General features: G+C 43.8%; 1 protein-coding gene across 2 annotated transcripts in view; it reads right to left on the bottom strand.

Annotated features, from left to right (window-relative positions):
• Positions 1-21,013, bottom strand: part of ACOXL (acyl-CoA oxidase like) — a 337,247-nt gene that overhangs the window by 98,686 nt on the left and 217,548 nt on the right. For both annotated transcript variants that reach the window (XM_006047013.3, XM_006047014.3), the window contains exon 14: positions 2,758-2,867. In XM_006047013.3, coding sequence (XP_006047075.1) covers positions 2,758-2,867 — 110 coding nt within the window. The remainder of the gene's footprint in view (positions 1-2,757; positions 2,868-21,013) is intronic.

The following is a 21,013-nucleotide window of genomic DNA, read 5'->3' on the forward strand; positions in this document are numbered from 1 at the left end:
GCAAACTAACTAACCAACTTAAAAAAGAGCACACAAGCAGACCAGGAACAAATGGACTTCCGCATATATAAAAGTTTAATGAATGCCAGCGGGGGCATTCCAGATCACTAGGGAAAGGCAGTGAATTCAGAAAATGGGGCTGGAAAAACTGACAATCCCCACAGGAGAAAGAAAATGAAATTAAATCCCTTCCTCACACCACAGACAGAAATTTCTAATGGATTCAAGAATTCAAGGTGAAAGGTGAAACTCTCAAACTCTCAACAATATTAAAACATATGTATTTCACAATCACAAAGTAGACAAGATACAGGAAGTATGGGATATAAAAGAAAAGATTAATAAATTCAACTGTAATTGAAGAATTTATGTTAATCAAAGACATCATAAAGAAAACAAAAGACAAGCCACAAACTTGGAGAAGATAGCTGTAACATCTGAAAATCAATACCGACTAAGACCAAACGAAACAAAAACAGAAAAACACAAAATGCATGACAAGCATTTCGCATAAGAAGAAATACAAATGGTAAAGAGAATGTGAAAGCATGCTCAACTATAAGAAGAAGAAGAAAAATGCAGTTTTCAAGCCATAGTGAGGGACTTCTCTGGTGGTTCACTGGCTAAGACTCCGTGCTCTCAATTCAGGGGGCTCGGGTTCAATCCTGAGTCAGGGAACTAGATCCCAAATGCCCCAACTAAAGATCCTGCATGCTGCAACTAAGACCCGGTGCAGTCAAATAAAGAAATAAAAGTAAATATCTGACTAGATTCTAATGAGGTGGACAAACCTAGAGCCTATTATACGAAGAGAAGTAAGTCAGAAAGAGAAAGCCAGATATGGTATATTAACCCGCATACATACATATATATATATATATGGAATCTAGAAAGATGGTACTGATGAACCTATCTACAGGGCAGCAGCAAAGATGCAGACAGAGAGAACAGACTTGCACACAGTCGGGGAGAAAGAAGGCGGGACGATTTGAGAGAGTAGCACTGAAACATATACATTACCAGATGGAAAGTATACAGCCAGTGGGAGTTTGCTGTATGACACAGGGAATCCAAGGCTGGTGCTCTGTGACACCCTAGAGGGGTGGGATGGGAGGAAGGTGGCGGTGGGGAGGTTTAAAAGGGAGGGAACATATGTATACCTACGGCTGAATCATACTGATGTATGGCAGAAACCATCACAATACTGTCAAGCAATTATCCTCCAATTAAAAATAAAACAATAATTTAAAAAGGCCACAGTGTGAGATCTTTATCTTATACTGACAAAAATGAAATCTGACAATGCCAAGTGTTGGTTTCATAAGACACAGGCTGTTGGTGGGGATAAAAAATGTAGGCAGTCACTTTGAAAAATAAATCGGCATGATCTAGTAAAGTCCAACACTGGCATACCCACAGCACAGCAATTTCACACCTGGGTAATATGCGCTATTAAGGAGTGTTTTTTCAGGCAACAGATTGAAAATCGCTAAAGCGGCACATGAAATCAGTTTAACTGATTGAGATCAGTATTTTTAAAAAACAAAATTAAGAAACATCAGAGAACATTACGAGTATAGGATGAGCAGTGTTTCACGGCGTGTTTGCTTCATCCGTGTCTGTGGTGGGGAGGAAGGGTAGGGGACTCTATGGGTGTGTGGGTGTCCATGGTGACGTAAAACGTATTTCTCACTCTGAGTCATGGCAACTAAATTTGAAAGCCCTGTAGAAATTCTTGCCCACATTCCCCAGAAAACATGTACAAGATTTTTCATAAGAGGGTTGTGCAAGATATCAAAAATACAACCCATATATCCACTGATACTGGAGATTAGAAAGCGTAAGTAACTTGTAGCACAGACACATGGTGAAATATGATGAGCAGACACAGAAGCTCTTCAGCCACACATAATAACTTGGATGAACCTAAGAAACAAAATATTGAGTGAAAACAGGAAGCTACAGAATACCACACACATTACACCTTATTTATCAAGCTTACAGATAATATTTACAGATAATTTTTCACAGAAAAATCCATGAAAACAACCCAAAGCATGGATCCTGGAGCCTAACTATCTGGATTCAAATTCTAGCTTTGTCACCCACTGGCATGTAATCTTGGGCAAAATGCTTAAGCTCTGTGCCTGTTTCCTCATCTGTGAAACAGAAATAACAAAAATCTGTAAAGTCCTTCCCACAGTGGACATGCTAAAAAGAAGGAACACATGTGGAAGGAGCAGAATTAGCAGTCTTCTGGTCCTTAAGTTGGATCGCGGGTGCATGAGTATTGAAATTGCATATCCATACATGTGTTTCCACATATCAGTATTTTTTTAAACACAGAAGATATGGGTTCAATCCATGGGTTGGGAATATCCCCTGGAGCAGGAATGGCAACCCACTGCAGTATTCTGGACTGGGAAACTCCATGGACAGAGGAGCCTGGTGGGCTGCAGTCCATGCGGTCTCGGAGTCGGACACGACTGAGCACACATGCACAAAGTTGATGTACACTGTTGTTTCAGGTGCACAGCAAAGTGATTCAGTTACATCTATTCTTTTTCAGATTCGTTTCCCATATAGGTTATTCCAGAGTACTGAGCAGAGTTCCCTGTGCTACTCACTAGGTCCTTGTTGATTATCTATATCAATATTTTACATTTAAACAAGTGTGAACTGTACAAGGCTGTGTATACTCAGGCTCAAGAATGAGACTCCAGGTCAAGGATGGTGGCAGCCGGAGTGATCACATACCTGGTTCTCAGCCTGTCACTCCCCGATTCCGCCCAGTTTCGGAGCAAGCTGGAGACTGGTCTTTCCTCACACTGCTTGGTGTACTGAGCCAGCAGTTCCCGAACCACAACCTGCACACAGCATAAACCATTTGTCAGCCGTTTGTTAAAAACGTAACAAACACCAGGGTGTTCTTAACTGCTGCATCCAGATACGGTCCAGTGGCTTCCAGCAAACTTTTGTGCTCAGTAGTGTCAGACTCTTTGTGACCCCATGGACTGTAGCCCGCCAGGCTCCTCTGTCCACAGGAATTTTCAGGCAAGAATACTGGAGTGGGTTGCCATTCCCTTCTCCAGGTGAAGCCGACTCTCCTGAATTGAAGATGGATTCTTTACCCACTGAGTCACCTGGGGAGCCCATGTCTTACTATATACATATTTGAACATCGCTCAGTCATGTCTGGCTCTTTGTGACCCCATGGACTGTACAGTCCATGGAATTCTCCAGGCCAGAATACTGGAGTGGGTAGCCATTCCCTTCTCCAGGGGATCTTCCCAACCCAGGGATTGAACCTAGGTCTCCTGCATTGCAGGTGGATTCTTTACCAGCTGAGCCAGCAGCGAAGCCCAAGAATACTGGAGTGCGTAGCCTATCTCTTCTCCAGCAGATCTTCCTGACCCAGGAATCAAACCAGGGTCTCCTGCATTGTAGGCAGATTCTTTACCAGCTGAGCTACCAGGGAAGCTCATTTTAAAAAATCTTACTTACAGGTCTTACTATATAGTCATCCTTATTACACATTTCTTTTGTTTTTGAAGTATTGTCTTGGATTCTTGAAATCATATCTCTAGATAGATATTACCCATGACTTCATTTCAGGATGGAAAAGGGGGTGTCACAAAATACTGACTATGAAAAAGAGGGCATCAGGATCACTGTATTAGGGGTCAAAGGACATAAACATTTTTGTAATTCCTGCTGTACAAAGTTGGGCTTCCCAGGTGGTGCTATTGGCAAAGAACCCCCTGCCAGTGCAGGAGACATAAGAGACGTGGGTTTGATCCCTGGGTTGGGAAGATCCTGTGGAGGAGGGCATAGCAACCCACTCCAGTGTTCTTGCCTGGAGAATCCCATAGACATGGCAGCCTGGCACACTATGGTCCACAGGGTCGAGAAGAGTTGGACACGACTGAAGCAACTTAGCTCGCATGCCTGCTGTACAAAGTAAGTGTGAGAATCAAACACTGCTAGCAACAGGGAAATGGCGGGGGCGGGGATCCACTAACTCTGACTAGAATAAAAATCAAAATGACATGGCACTCAAGGTCAGTTTCACTGACATCACTGGGATTAACACATCGTTTGCTTTTGCTCACCTATCACATTTACAATGGCTCTAACTCCATCACCCTCTTGGTGGACAACAAAGAGCACTCCCAACGTTACACATTGCTCTCTCTGATTCCCACGCCCCCGCTCCAGACCTTCACTGCCTTTATTTTTCCACACTGAGTTTATTGCTACCCAAGCACATGAAGCGTTACAACTTGCTGCTGTCTCCTCATCCTTCTGCCTCCGGAAGTTAAGCACCACAGGGTCAGAGTCTGTTCACGTTCGTTCCATCAAATGGCTATGGGAGTTGAGGAATCTTTCTTGAATAAGTGAATGAATAAATAAATCCCTTTTCTGTGTTCAGCATCTCATCTGATCCATTCAATTCCTTAACAATTCCCTTTAACTTTTGTCACTACGTCCACCTTTCTGATTTTGTTGTTGTTCAGTTGCTCGGTCGTGTCTGACTCTTTGCGACCCCATGGACTGCAGCACACCAGGCTTGCCTGTCCTTCACTATCTCCCAGAGATTGCTCAAATTTATCTCCACTGAGTCGATGATGTCATCCAACCTCCTCCTCCTGCCCTCAATCGTCCCCAGCATCAGGGTCTTTTCCAATGAACAGGCTCTTACCTTTCTGATTTAAGCAAATTAAATTGGGAAAACAAACGCATTTTAACTAGATTTAAAATTAGAAGAACATCGGGGCTTCCCCAGTGGTCCAGCACTTAAGACTCCATGCTGCTGCTGCTAGGAACAAGGGTTTTATCCCTGCCTGGGGAATGAAGATCCTGTATGATGCACAGTGTAGCCAAAACACTATTAACTTTTTAAAAATTTCTAGAACATAATAATCCAGTTTAGGTGGAAATAGAACTGCCTTATGATCCAGCAATCCCACTGCTGGGCATACACACTGAGGAAACCAGAAGGGAAAGAGACACGAGTACCCCAATGTTCATCGCAGCACTGTTTATAATAGCCAGGACATGGAAGCAACCTAGATGTCCATCAGCAGATGAATGGATAAGAAAGCTGTGGTACATATACACAATGGAGTATTACTCAGCCATTAAAAAGAATACATTTGAATCAGTTCTAATGAGGTGGATGAAACTTGAGCCTATTATACAGAGTGAAGTAAGCCAGAAAGAAAAACACCAATACAGTATACTAACGCATATATATGGAATTTAGAAAGATGGTAACAATAACCCTGTGTACGAGACAGCAAAAGAGACACTGATGTATAGAACAGTCTTATGGACTCTGTGAAGAGAGGGAGAGGGTGGGAAGATTTGGGAGAATGGCATTGAAACATGTAAAATATCATGTATGAAACGAGTTCCAGTCCAGGTTCGACGCACGATACTGGATGCTTGGGGCTGGTGCACTGGGACGACCCAGAGGGATGGAATGGGGAGGGAGGAGGGAGGAGGGTTCAGGATGGGGAACACATGTATACCTGTGGCGGATTCATTTTGTTATTTGGCAAAACTAATACAATTATGTAAAGTTTAAAAATAAAATAAAATTAAAAAAAAATTATACTGAAAAAAAAAATAATAATCCAGTTTAGGTGTTAAACTTAAGAGACAGACACACTGGGGCCTGGCTAGTATCACAAAATTCCTCTGTTTAGATCTTCGCTCTTTTCTTTTTCCTTTTTGCTCCTCGTTTTTGGAATTGTTCCTCTTTTTCTAGGTCATGAAACAAGAAAAGCTGATTTTTTAAAATGAGTCTATTTTCTGCTGCTGATGCACTTTGGTGAAGTTTAGATTAAAGGGTTGGAGCTATCAGCTACCATGGGGTTTGGTCAGGACAGTCTCTACATTCAATACTTCATTTGGTAAATGACCTGGAGAGGCAAAGACAGATCCATCAGTCTCTCAACTGAGCATGCAATGAAGACATGATTTTTTTACCTCATATATGTGTTCCTGAATACGTTATAATATACCATCAGTCTCTCAACTGAGCATGCAATGAAGATGTGATTTTTTTTACCTCATACATGTGTTCCTGAATACATTATAATATACCATATAGTGTATATATATATACTATACCATATAGTATATATACATTATATAATAAGCAATAAAATGCAAAATATAAATTATATAACATTATATAAAATATATAATACACACACACACACACACACACACACACATATATATATATGAGTGCAGAAGACACAGGTTCAATCCCTAGGTCAGGAAGATCCCCTGGAGTAGGAACTGGAAACCCACTCCAGTATTCTTTTTTCTTTTTAAAAAATTTTTCTTTTTTTACATCAGTATTCTTACCTGGAAAATTCCACGGACTGGAGGCTGGTGGGCTACAGTCCATGGGGGTCGCAAATAGTCAGACAGGACTGAGCACATGACACCCCACACACACACATATAATTTTTAATTTTCTATTTTAAAATAATTATATACACAAAAGTTGAAAAATTAAAATGAAACAGAGAGGTTTTGTTGCGTCATCGCCCAGATTACCCCCAAAATGATATCTTACACAGCAATGCGCGTGCATGCTCTTTGTGACTACATGGACTGCAGCTTGCCAGGCTCCTCTGTCCATGGGATTATCCAGGCAAGGACACTGGAGTGAGTTGCCATTTACTCCTTTAGGGATCCTCCTTACCCAAGGATTGAATCCGTATCTCCAGTGTCTCCTGCACTGGCAAGTAGATTTTTTACCACTGAGCCACCTGGAAAGCCCTCACATAGCAACAGCGATGATCAAAACTAGGAGATTCAGTAACATGTGTATACACGGAATGTTTGAGTTGTAGCAGAGAGTTCATTATTTAAAAATGAACCTGGTAGTAAAAGAAACCCATTTTATACAATAAAATATATTTCCTCTCAATACAAATAGTCATATCTTCTAGGTCTGGTGTTTTGAAAACTTACACCAGATTTTCTTAAGACAACTTGTGATGTTATTTCTTTCCAGATGATGGTTTCTGTGGCTTTGGACACAGTTCTCTGGCTCAAAAGATGAAGACTCTATTTTCCTTTATCTACTTGATTACTTCCCAGGAACTGAGTCCCACTGCACCTGCTCAGGAGTCCCTTCCTTAAGAGAACTCTGGGGAAATGAGCAGCCAAAACAGCTATATTCTTGCCTTTTGTAAAAGACCCCACCTGCAGAAGGAATCAAATTGACTCTGCAGCCAACATGTGGAAACCATGAGTCTGAGTAGTTATGCAGAATAATGATATCACAAACACGCATTTATAACAAATATCCTATGCATCAGGGAACACTGATTATATAGCACAATTACAAATAATTTTTTAGGTTGAATGGCTTTTCAAGGCATCTACGAAGCGACTAGCATGTCTACACACTGAGTATTTCACTGATTTATGTCAGCTACAGAGAAACTTGGATTAAAAAGCCTAACGAGTTGTGTCTGCTGCCAAAGCAGAAACACTTAGAGTCGATTAGGATAGAAAGCACGGTCTCTAAGGAAAAGTCATCCCACGTCATCCTCTCTGCAGCAGGACAAGCCAGGCAGCGGGCAGCACTCAGGCTTATACCGAGTAGGACGACGGCTTCCTTCCGAGTGGCTGTACCTGTGGCCCTGGGGTCCCAGACCATGCCCTAGGCCCCAGGCAGGACTGGCCATAGAACCCGGGGCAAAACAGAAGTGCAGAGCACCTTGTTCAAAAATGATTGGGGATTTCAAGACAGTGAGAGCAGAGCAGCAAACCAGCATAGGTTCTTCTTCTTTTCTAAACATTTCATTTCATCTTAGGGTATAGCCAGCTGGCCACGCTGTGATAGCTTCAGGTGAACAGCAAAGGGACTCAGCCATACATATATGTGTGTGTCCCTTCTCCTCCATACCTCACTGCCACCCAGGCTGCCACATAACACTGAGCAGAGCTCCCTGTGCTATACAGTGGGTCCTTGCTGGTTACTCATTTCACATATAGCAGTGTGTACATGTCCATCCCAAACTCCCTAACTGTCCCTTCCCCCCAGGTTTCCCCTCAGTAACCATAGGCTCATCCTTTCAGTCTAAGTACGGGCTCTTCTGACCACAGGTTTCATCCCATGAAGCTGGATCTGGCCCTCCAAGCCCCAGGAGGATGGGCAGACACAAATGGGACTGCGTGTCCTGAGTTTTTCTTCCACCCACATCTGGCAATGCGCTAAGGGCAGTTCAGGAGTCCCCCGGGGAGCGAGGCTGAAGAAAAGGCCAACTGGGCATTATCTCCCACTGGGTACAGTAACTCTTTGCCTCTTTCAAGTGCTGGACATCCCATCAAGATAAGATTTCTTTGAGGAAAATCTGTAATGATTCTCTGGCTAGAAGGAGAGGAAGAAAGAAGGAAGGAAGGAAAGAGACAGGGAGAGACGGAGAAGGAGGGAGGGAGGAGGAAATAAAAGGGACAGAGAGAAAGAGAGAGCAAGAATGATTTCTGTACAGAAAATGAAGAAGCCACTCTGGCGAGCAAAGAAGTACAGGTAACAAGGCCCAGACTCAGAAGGCTCTCCTTCTCCCAAACCTCACACACAGAGTTCTTGAGGAGAGCCTTCAACAGTCAGATGCTGGAATATCTGGCTTTGAAAGAATTAGCACCAGATTTGTTATGAGTCAATGGATTTGGAAGAGAAAACCAGAATGTCTGTTTGAAACTATCTTGCTTTTCTAAAAGGGTACTATCCCAAAGTCCCTTCAAGTTCCCCAGAATGAATGACCACATTTTGTAAATGCTGTGCACCAAATTCTGCCCCCAATCTTCACGCATCTGCCTCCCGCATTTCCAACGCCATTTCCCTCCTCTAAGCTAAGACTTGGTCCCCGGCCTACCTCCACTCCCCTGTGGTGGTCTTCAGCCCCCACTAGGCCGGCCTCCGCCTGCCTCTGGCCCACTCACACATCTCCCTTTCTCTTCGCTTCTGTCATCATCCGAGGTGATTCCGTATACCTCATCTGTAGATCCCACCTGTAAACCTCTGGAAGATCTGTTGAACTATCTGTCTCTGATGTTGCTGGGTCGGGCAGGCCCTCAGCTCACGCCCTCGTTCTTTCTCTCCAGAAGGCCTTCAGAAGGGGAGGGTGGCTGGTCTTTCAGGACGACTGGCTGCCATCCACAGCCCGGTGACCCCCGTACCAGCTGTTCCTCAGACCCCTCCTGGTGCGGCCAGATCTCAGATCTTTCAGAACTGATGCCCCGAGGCCCTGTGATAGGGTCGCCCCAGCCCTCATCTCTGATTTTAGGAGTACCTGCACCTCACTCCCTCTAGCATCTCAACACCTCCACCTGCTGATCGCTAGGACTCACCTATAGCCAGAAGGCTGGGGCCAGAGGGAATGTTCTTTCAGGTTTTCTAAAGGAACTCTGTGCTTCCTTTAGGAGCAGAGGGAGTCAGGGTCCTACAGCCTGAGGTCTAGTCCTCGCCCAACATCGTACCTGTCCCAACGCCCCATTGTAGCACCTGAGGTCCGGGCTGTCTTGGAGAAGAATCTGGAATTCACCCCAGCAATGGGGGTGGGGAGAACAGAAAGGGGTGTGTGTGTGTGTGTGTGTGTGTGCGTGCACGCGCATGCAGCATTTGTTCTCTCAGTGAGGCCTTTCTTTGTTACTCTTCATTCCTTCTCTTCCCTCCCTCATTTTTTATATTTAAGGAAGGACTATTTCTTTTTTTTCTATATTTTACTCATAGTTCCTTTATTTTATATAGTAAAAATTACACCAATGAGTAAGAATGCAATAAATGTGTTTCTATAAGGGAGGGCCAATTTATTTTAATGGTTTTAAATATACTCAATTTTTAATTAAAAATTTTTTTTAAAAACTAGGAATATAACTACCACATGACCCAGTAACCCCATTATTGGGCATATATCCTGAGAACATCATAATTAAAAGACACATGTACCCCAAAGATCATTGCAGCACTGTTTACAATAGCTAGGACATGGAAGCAACCTACCTGTCTATCGACAGAAGAATAGATAAAGAAAATGTGGTACATATGCAATGGAAAATTGCTCAAGCATAAAAAGCAACAAAACTGGGTCATTTGTAGTGATGTGGATGAGTATAGAATCTGTCATACAGAGTAAAATAAGTCAAAAGAGAAAAACAAATATCATATATTATATCTGGAATCTAGAAAGATAATACTAATGAACCTATTTGCTAAGCAGGAATACAGACGCAGACAGAGAATGGGCAGGTGGACACAGGGCAGGAAGAAGAGGGGGCGATGAATTGGCAGAGTAGGGTTGACATATATCAATATACACTACCATGTATAAAATAAATAGCTAGTGGGAAGCTGCACCACCATGCATAAAATAAACAGCATAGGGCGCCCAGCTCAGTGCTCTGTGATGACCTAGAGAGGTGGGATGGGGCAGGACGGAGGCTTCAAAGGGAGGGGATACATGTATAAATATGGCTGATTCACTTTGTTGTACAGCAGAAACTAGCACAACCTTGTAAAGCAAATCTCCTCCAATTTAAAAAGTTTAGGCCATATTCAGTTCAGTTCAGTCGCTCAGTTGTGTCCGACTCTTTGCGACCCCATGAATCACAGCACACCAGGCCTCCCTGTCCATCACCAACTCCCAGAGTTCACTCAGACTCATGTCCATCGAGTCGGTGATGCCATCCAGCCATCTCATCCTCTGTCATCCCCTTCTCCTCCTGCCCCCAATCCCTCCCAGATCAGAGTCTTTCCCAATGAGTCAACTCTTCACATGAGGTGGCCAAAGTACTGGAGTTTCAGCTTTAGCATCAGTCCTTCCAAAGAATACCCAGGACTGATCTCCTTTAGAATGGACTGGTTGGATCTCCTTGTAGTCCAAGGGACTCTCAAGAGTCTCCTCCAACACCACCGTTCAAAAGCATCAATTCTTCAGCACTCAGCTTTCTTCACAGTCCAACCTTCACATCAATACACGACCACTGGAAAAACCATAGCCTTGACTAGACGGACCTTTGTTGGCAAAGTAATGTCTCTGCTTTTGAATATGCTATCTAGGTTGGTCATAACTTTCCTTCCAAGGAGTAAGCGTCTTTTAATTTCAAGGCTGCAATCACCATCTGTAGTACTTTTGGAGCCCCCCAAAATAAAGTCTGATACTGTTTCCACTGTTTCCCCATCTATTTGCCATGAAGTGATGGGACCAGATGCCATGACCTCAGTTTTCTGAATGTTGAGCTTTAAGCCAACTTTTTCACTCTTCTCTTTCACTTTCATCAAGACATGATCTTAAGTAAAAAGTCAAAGTCTCTTACCCAAACCCTTACCTCTAGAACTTCACTTCAGAAATGACCATTCTCAAGCAGTTTTCATTCTGCTAGAGAAGAAGCTTCCAAATGCCAAGGTCAAACATATTTCTCTTGCTTCCTATTTGGAACATGCTTTTCTCAAGCAGTTTTGTTTTTCCTAGAGTCTTGATCGACTATTTTCCCACTTGTTTCTAGAAGAACCATATGGCTTTTCCATCATGACTAAGCATTTTCCTGCTTCTTAATTATTCTGCTTGTTGAATAGAAATCATTTCCTTCTCAAAGTCATTCTTTTGAGCCCTCTGACTTCTTGTCCTAATTTGGACTAATTGTGTCAGCCACGACTATGCAGGTATTTCTTTACACAAACTCCTCTTGGATTAGCTCCAGAAAGCATAGATATCTTTCTTTTTTTAATTTATTTTTAATTGAAGGATAATTGCTTTACAGTGTTATGTTGGTTTCTACCAAACATCAACATGAATCCGCCATAGGTGCACATATGTCCCCTACCTCTTGAACCTCCCTCCCACCTCCCTCCCCATCCCAGCCCTCTAGGTTGTTACAGAGCCCCAGTTTGAATTCCCTGAATCATACAGGAAATTTCCATTGGCTATCCACAGATATCTTTCTAATTCTTCACTTGTTTTATGCTTTTCTCCACCTCATCTACAAGTAATATTTTTCAGAAAGTGCATGGCAAAGTAAACTTTCCGAACATTTGAATATCTGTAAGTCTGGCTCATATTTGATGAATAATTTAGCTAGCTGTAAAATTTTACATTCAAAGTAATTTTCTTCTGAGTTCTAAAGGCATCGTTCCATTTTATTCTAGACCCTGGCCACTCAGAGTGTGGTCCGCAGAGCAGCAGCATCACCGTCACCAAGGAGATTGCTGGAAATGCAGAAGCCCAGGACCCACACCAGAGTTCAACTGTGACAAGAGCCCCAGAGACGTGTGGGTGCAGTGGAGTTAGGAGGCACTGCTCCAGCCTCCAGTGCTGCAGCCAATAGGGCTGAGGTCAATCTGACTCTTTTCTTAGCAAATCATCTGATGTTTCTTTTCAGTCTAACGTCCAGAGGCCCTCTCTCTGTCCTTACTTGGTGATCTGAAATTCTCCAGACTGTTTTCAGGCTCTGACTTTGTCTGGTGGGTCCTGCCTGTTGTGAAGAAAGACTTGTGACTTTATTCAGGTTTGGGAAACTGCCTTCTTTTATTTCTCTGATTTCATCTGCCTGTGTTCTCTGCTCCCTCTTTGGGGAATGTCATCAGTTTCCTGGACATGATCATCCATGTCTCTTAGCCTTTCCCTTTTACTTCCCCTCTGGCTTCCCTGGTAGCTCAGTCAGTGAAAGAATCTTCTTGCGATGCAGGAGACCCAGGTTCGATCCCTGGGTCGGGACGATCCCCTGGAAAAGGAAATACATACTCCAGTATTCTTGCCTGGAGAATCTCATGGACAGAAGAGCCTGGTGGGCTACAGTCCGTGGGGTCACAAAGAGTCAGACAGGACTTAGCGACTAAACAACCACCACCACAAATTCAAAGTCTGTGGTTACACTGGAACGCCAGGGAGGTCCCCAGGATGTTTTCGTTTCAAGGATGCAAAGTCATCACATATCTCCAGGAATACTAATTACTTTTTGCCTTCCCCAGTGCCGGTAGTTCTATTTGTTCACCTGGCTCCCTCTTTCTTAAGTTTCTGACTATCCCGATTAGATAACCTGTATTACAGTATTGGGCCTTCCTGGTGACTCAGAAGGTAAAGAATCTGCGTGCAATGCAGGAAACCCGGGTTCAATCCCTGGGTCGGGAAGATCCCCTGGAGAAGGAAATGGCAACCCACTCCAGTATTCTTGCCTGGAGAATCCCATGGACAGAGGAGCCTGGAGGGCTACAGTCCACGGGGTCGAAAAGTCAGACATGCCTGAGCAACTAACACTTTTACTTCACTTTCATTATGGTATTACTGTTCATTTGCTTAGGTGTGATGACAGTATTGTGCTTTTGTAGGAAAATGTCCTTATTTTAAAAAATGAATGTTGACGTTTAATTTAGGGATGAAATGTCTGATGTCTACAACTTTCAAATGGTTACATACACACACACACACACACACACATGCGTGTGTGTATATAGAGAAATTAAGAATGAGACCACTTAAATAAAGCAAAATCTTAATATTTGGAGGTGGAGAATATGCCCAAGTGATCAGATCAGATCAGATCAGTCACTCAGTCGTGTCCGACTCTTTGCGACCCCATGAATTGCAGCATGCCAGGCCTCCCTGTCCCTCACCAACTCCCGGAGTTCACCCAAGCTCACGTCCATCGAGTCAGTGATGCCATCCAGCCATCTCATCCTCTGTCGTCCCCTTCTCCTCCTGCCCCCAATCCCTCCCAGCATCACAGTCTTTTCCAATGAGTCAACTCTTCACATGAGGTGGCCAAAGTACTGGAGTTTCAGCTTTAGCGTCATTCCTTCCAAAGAAATCCCAGGGCTGATCTCCTTCAGAATGGACTGGTTGGATCTCCTTGCAGTCCAAGGGACTCTCAAGAGTCTTCTTCAACACCACAGTTCAAAAGCATCAATTCTTTGGCGCTCAGCCTTCTTCACAGTCCAACTCTCACATCCATACATGACCACAGGAAAAACCATAGCCTTGACTAGACGGACCTTTTTTGGCAAAGTAATGTCTCTGCTTTTCAATATGCTATCTAGGTTGGTCATAACTTTCCTTCCAAGGAGTAAGCGTCTTTTAATTTCATGGCTGCAATCACCATCTGTAGTGATTTTGGAGCCCCCCAAATAAAGTCTGATACTGTTTCCACTGTTTCCCCATCTATTTCCCATGAAGTGATGGGACCAGATGCCATGATCTCAGTTTTCTGAATGTTGAGCTTTAAGCCAACTTTTTCACTCTCCTCTTTCACTTTCATCAAGAGGCTTTTGAGTTCCTCTTCACTTTCTGCCATGAGGGTGGTGTCATCTGCATATCTGAGGTTATTGATATTTCTCCCGGAAATCTTGATTCCAGCTTGTGTTTCTTCCAGTCCAGCGTTTCTCATGATGTACTCTGCATATAAGTTAAATAAACAGGGTGACAATATACAGCCTTGACATACTCCTTTTCCTATTTGGAACCAGTCTGTTGTTCCATGTCCAGTTCTAACTGTTGCTTCCTGACCTGCATACAACTTTCTCAAGAGGCAGATCAGGTGGTCTGGTATTCCCATCTCTTGAAGAATTTTCCACAGTTTATTGTGATCCCCATAGTCAAAGGCTTTGGCATAGTCAGTAAACCAGAAATAGATGCTTTTCTGGAACTCTCTTGCTTTTTCCATGATCCAGCAGATGTTGACAATTTGATCTCTGGTTCCTCTGCCTTTTCTAAAACCAGCTTGAACATCAGGAAGTTCACGGTTCACATATTGCTGAAGCCTGGCTTGGAGACTTTTGAGCATTACTTTACTGGCGTGTGAGATGAGTGCAATTGTGCGGTAGTTTGAGCATTCTTTGGCATTGCCTTTCTTTGGGATTGCAATGAAAACTGACCTTTTCCAGTCCTGTGGCCACTGCTGAGTTTTCCAAATTTGCTGGCATATTGAGTGCAGCACTTTCACAGCATCATCTTTCAGGATTTGGAACAGCTCAACTGGAATTCCGTCACCTCCACTAGCTTTGTTCGTAGTGATGCTTTCTAAGGCCCACTTGACTTCACATTCCAGGATGTCTGGCTCTAGGTCAGTGATCCCACCATCGTGATTACCTTGGTCATGAAGATCTTTTTTGTACAGCTCTTCTGTGTATTCTTGCCATCTCTTCTTAATATCTTCTGCTTCTGTTAGGTCCATACCATTTCTGTCCTTTATTGAGTCCATCTTTGCATGAAATGTTCCTTTGGTATCTCTGATTTTCTTGAAGAGATCCCTAGTCTTTCCCATTCTGTTGTTTTCCTCTATTTCTTTGCATTGATCGCTGAAGAAGGCCTTCTTATCTCTTCTTGCTATTCTTTGGAACTCTGCATTCAGATGTTTATATCTTTCCTTTTCTCCTTTGCTTTTCGCTTCTCTTCTTTTCACAGCTATTTGTAAGTCCCAAGTGATATTATACCAATAGTTCAATTTTCTCATGAAATTTGTTTGAAATTTTCAAAAGTTGGAAAAAAGAAAAACAAGACAAAATATCTGAATACTCAGGAAAATACTCTGGTGGCGGAGAGGGGACAGTGAAATCCCTAAGAAATCAGCTCTCTTACTGGAAACCAGAGAGTGCTTGGTTTTTAAACAAGTAGGGCTATAGGTCATTTGAATTTTTGCATATATTTTCTTGGAGTAATAAACAGTGTATGCAAAGCCTGTGGCTGATTTTCCTTAGGAAATCTGCCACAGGGGGTTAAGAAGGGACCTGTCCTAGTGTATCTCTAATGAAGCAGAAGAAAGTTATAATGGGATTTCATGGGTGTGGACAGTAATTGGATTTGGTGGAAGGTGTAATTAAATTTCACCAAGGGCTCACAACCTCTGCCCCAGGGAAATAATGAAAGGGTCAGACGACCTTTGATCCCACTCAAAGGGAAACACGTAACAGCACAGGCCTGCTGTGTCCACAGCTCCTCAGTCATGGGGCAGCGGCCACAGCGCCCGCAGGATCACTAAAGGACGCACCTTCAGATAGAGGGTTGAAGGCACGTCGGTAATGGAAGAATACTATGAAAAGTATTGACTACAGGTCTCTGAAATATCTACCTCTACTTTGATAAGTAGATTCAAAGCATAATCCAGTCCAGAGAAGGATTTGCTGTTGTTTAGTCACTAAGTCTTGTCCAACTCTTTGCAACCCCATGGACTGTAGCCCTCCAGGCTCCTCTGCCCATGGGGATTCTCCAGGCAAGAATACTAGAGTGGGTTGCCATTTCCTTCTCCCGGATATCTTCCTGATCCAGGGATTGAACCCGTGTCTCTTGCGTTTCCTGCATACGTTGGCAGATTCCCACTGCGCCACCTGGAAAGCTTACAAGTGACAGAAATTCCCCTCTATTCCTAGTTTGATGAGAGTTTTTAATCACAAACTATTGTTGGATTTTGTCAAATGCTTTTTCTGTGTAAACCAATATAATCATATAATTTTTTTCACTTGATATGATGGTTTACATTGATTGACTTGAATGCTGAAGCAGCCTTGTACACCAGCGAAGAAATCCACTTCTTCACAGTGTATAGTTCTTTTTATACACTGCAAGATTTAATTTGCTAAAATTTTGCTGAGGATTTTTGTATCTAAGGTCATGTAAGTTTTTGATATGTAGCTTACGCTTTTTTTGTAGATAGTAATCTACTTTTGGTATCAGAGTAATAATAGCTGTATAAAACCAAGTTGGGAAGCATTCTCTTCTCTTCCATTTTCTGCAAGAGATTGTGTAAAATTCTTCCTTAAATGTTTGGTAGAATTCTCCAATGAAACCTAGACCTGAAGCTTTCTTTGGGGGGAGCTTTTTTATTATCATTAAACATTAAGTTTCATTTCTATTACAGGACTACATAGGTTGTCTATTTCAAGGGGCTGTGTTTGGGTCTTTTGATAGAGGAAGGTGAGAGGGCCAGATGTGGGGAAAGGAGCAAATACCTTGACTTCACAGCCACCCGCAGCACCTCTGGGTGGCAAGCTGAGGGACAGTCCTGGGCTCTGAGGCTGGAAACACCTGCCAAGCCAGGTCATAAGCCAGCACCTTCATAAAGCTTTACAAACCAGCACCGCAGGATGAGCTGAGAGAAGGGACAGTGCGAAGGTCATCGTTGAGGACTGAGTTGTTTTTCTTAATGGAGTACAGTTGCCTTATGATGTGTTAGTTTCTGCTGTACAAAGAAGTGACTCAGCCACAGGTACACACGTATCCCCTCCCTCGTGGCCCTCCCTGCCCCCCACCTCCCCTAGGTCTTCACAGAGCACCAAGCTGAGCTCCCTGTGCCGTACAGCAAGTCCCCACCAGCTATTTGTTTACACATGGTGGGGTGCACTGATTTTGTGCTCTGTGTTACACAGGGGCGCTCATGTCCACACTTCACAGCAGCGTCTCAGCACCTGGTGGCAGGAATGAGGACGTTGGACTGGGCACAACAGATCCCTGGGACTTTTCGTTTTCTTCCACTTTGTTCAGACTGAGTGAATTCTATTGACTTTGCAGATTTTTTTTTTTCTCGATCATCTCTTCTACCGTCATTCCACCAATTTGTTTTTTCAATTGTATTTTTCAATTCTGCAGTTACACTTGGCTCTCCTTTTATTTCTTCTGCCATTGCTGAAATGTTCTGCCACTTTTATCTGTTTCAAGAGTATTTGCAATTACCTCTAGTCTTTTGATGGGTACTTTAAAATCTTTGTCAGATAATTCCAACACCCGATTCTTTATGGTATCATCATCTGTCGATTTTCCCATTCAAAATGGGAAAATTTTGTGGTTGTCCTTTTTGTTGCCGTTTTTATAACGAGTGATTTTTCTGCTGTATGCAGGGGGGTTGGATGTTACTTTAGGGGATCGTGTTTAATTGTGAGGTGCTGTGCCAGGTCTGGGGGTGTGAATGCTCGGCTTCCCGGTGCGTGCTGCCAGTGCTGCTCTGGCACAAGCAGCACACTGGCTCGCACTGGCCGCCGTGGACAGGTGGGGTGACGCTCCAGCCTCCTGCTGGCCACGCTCATACCAGAGAAGGGGGGTGGTGACGCAGCCTGCCAACGAGCCCCAATTCCCACTACTTCTTCCTAGCTAACTGACGATGGGTGAGGGCAGAGGCTGAACTTCCTCTTGGCTTCTACTGAAACTAGGCAGACAGGACGTGGAGTATTAACTAACCCAGCTCACACCATTCCACTCCACCCTGACGTCAGGGAAGGCTGGAGACTCAGAGTCTACTGAGCCCCTTTGGTATGGGGGTGAGAGAGCAGGGAGAGGAGGATCAAAGAGCCCAGGAGGCCTCCTTCACGGCGTCGAGTTAGGTTTTTTTTACATTTTATGTATTTGGTTGTGCTGGGTCTCCACTGCTGTGTGGGCTTTCCTAGCTGCAGTGAGCAGGGGCCACTCATCGTTGCAGTGTGCAGGCCTCTCACTGTGGCGGCTTCTCTTGTTATGGAGCGCGGGCTCTGGGCCTTGTGGGCGTCAGCAGTTGCAGCTCCCAGACTCTAGAGCACGGGCTCAGTAGTTGTGGAGCAGACAGCTTAGTTGCTCTGAGGCATGTGGGATCTTCCCGGACCAGGGGTCAAATCCGTGTCTCCTGCGTTGGCAGGTGGATTCCTTACCACTGAGCCACCTGGGAAGGCCCCGAATTAGTCTTCCTTTTGCTGGGTACATGTGTAGCTTCAGCTCCTTACTGAGCCCACTGACACGAGGGATGGGGAGAACGTGAGTGCTCACTAACCTTAACTCACACCTCCTGGTTTAGTCTAGTTGATGTCAGGCGGGGGTAGTGTTAACTCTCCACTGGACTCTGCTGCCACTGGAGCTGAGGTTGAAGGGCACTGGTAATTAGCTCCACCTCGCATCACCTCACTGGGTCTTGATGTTGCTAAATGCAGGTGAAGTCTTATCTCACCAAGGGATCCTGCTGACGTTACCCCAGTGGGAGAAACTGGGCTCCTTCTGCTTCTGCCAGGCTGGGGATGGAAGATTAGTTCCCTTCTCAGCTTCCCAGACAGCTCAGCGGTAAAGAATCTACCTGCCAATACAGGAGACTCTAGTTTGATCCCTGGGTCAGGAAGATCCCCTGGAGAAGGAAATGGCAACCCACTTCAGTATTCTTGCCTGGGAAATTCCATAGACAGAGGAGCCTGGTGGGTTAGAGTCCATGGGGTCATAAAGAGTCAGATAGGACTGAACAGCTGCACATACACAGCCAGCCCCACCAGGCAGGGGAAGGGCATCGCTATACCTGCTACCTGCTTCCGCTGACTTCCTCAGACTGGAGGTTAGGAGGAAGGTCAGTTCCTACCAGGACCTGGTGAAGCTGGTGTGTGTGTGTGTATTGGTCTGGATTTTCTGTTGCGTGTAACTGGTGGAGAGGGAGTGTTGCCCATAAGGTTTTCTATTGTGAGGCCACCATCTTCCGCATCCTTTGACTGGATGCACAGGCTTTTCTTGAAACATATTCTGTTTGTGCCAGTTAGAGATTTAGGATATGTATATTCTGTCCAGGATTTACAGGAGGCAATAAGAGAACTTACTTCATTTCCTTCCCTAGTCCCTAGGTCCCTGAGCAGCCTGCCTTCTTTGTTCCCGCTTTATACAATAAAATATTATTCAGCCATAAAGAAGAACAAAATAATGCCATTTGCAGCAACATGAATGGACCTCAGACACAGAAAGACAATTATCATATGATACTGCTTATATGTGGAATCTAAAAGTAGGCTACAAATGAACTTGTCTACAAAACAGAAATAGAGTTACAGATGTAAAAAAATACACTTCTGGTTACTGAGGGGCAAGCGGGAGAGGGACAAATTGGAAGATTGGGATTGAGACATACACACTACTATGTATAAAATAGATACTAATAAGGACCTACTGTAGAGTATAGAGAACTCTACTCAATACTCTGTAATGGCCTTTATGGGAAAAGAATACAGAAAAAAGTGGTGGTGATTTAGTCACTAAGTTGTGTCTGACTCGTGACCGCATAAACTATAGCTTGCAAGACTCCTCTGTCCATGGGATTCTCCAGGCAAGAATACTGGAGTGGGTTGCCATTTCCTTCTCCAGGGGATCTTCCCGACCCAGGAAAAGAGTAGAAATATGTATGACTGATTCTCTTTGTTGTACATCTGAAACTATCCCAACACTTAAATCAACTACACTCCAATAAAATTTTTTCAAAAAGAATCTCCCTATGCTTGTTCACTGTGTTCTGGGCAGGGTGTTTAACTGTTAAGAGGAAAGCGCTGGGAGGAATGGGGCCATTATATCTTAGCAAAACCCAAAGTCCCTATACTTAATCTTTAAAAACACCTAACTGGAATCCCATTTTATATACAGTCTTATATCATTTTTACTTAGCATATCATACATTTTAAATTTCCATAATAAACTCTTTATAAGTACAGTTTTAAAGGCTATAGAATTCCCCATTGATTGGCCAGAACATGATTTACCTAATCATTTTCCTATTGTTGAAAATTTAGTTTCCAATGTTATTGCTGTAATAAATAATGCACTAATGAGAATGTTTGTGACCAAAAGTTTTCTGCAGTTTGGATTATAAGTTTAGATGAAGTCCCAGAAGTAGAATTGCACATGGCCAAAAGCAACATGGAAGAAGTTCCTTTTGTTCTGACCAACAGTGGGGTGTGAACGTACTCTTAAACATGAGGCAACTTGAGATACGAAAGAGATCAGTACTGCAGAGGCCCCAAAGTTGTTTCTCTGATCACTTATGTGGCTGATCAATTGCCCTCCTTTTGTACGCTGGCTCTTCCTGTCTTTTGCCTGTTTATCTTCTGGGTGCACACGTGATCAGTCATGTCAGACTCTTTGCAACCCCATGGATGGTAGCCCGCCAGGCTTCTCTGTCCATGCGATTATCTTGGCAAGAATACTGGAGTGGGTTGCCATTTCCTCCTCCAGTGGAATCTTCCTGACCCAGGGATTGAACTCATGTTTCCTGAGGCTTCTGCATTGGCCAG

Source organism: Bubalus bubalis, chromosome 12, assembly GCF_019923935.1.
Source record: "Bubalus bubalis isolate 160015118507 breed Murrah chromosome 12, NDDB_SH_1, whole genome shotgun sequence".
Classification (NCBI taxonomy): Eukaryota; Metazoa; Chordata; class Mammalia; order Artiodactyla; family Bovidae; genus Bubalus; species Bubalus bubalis.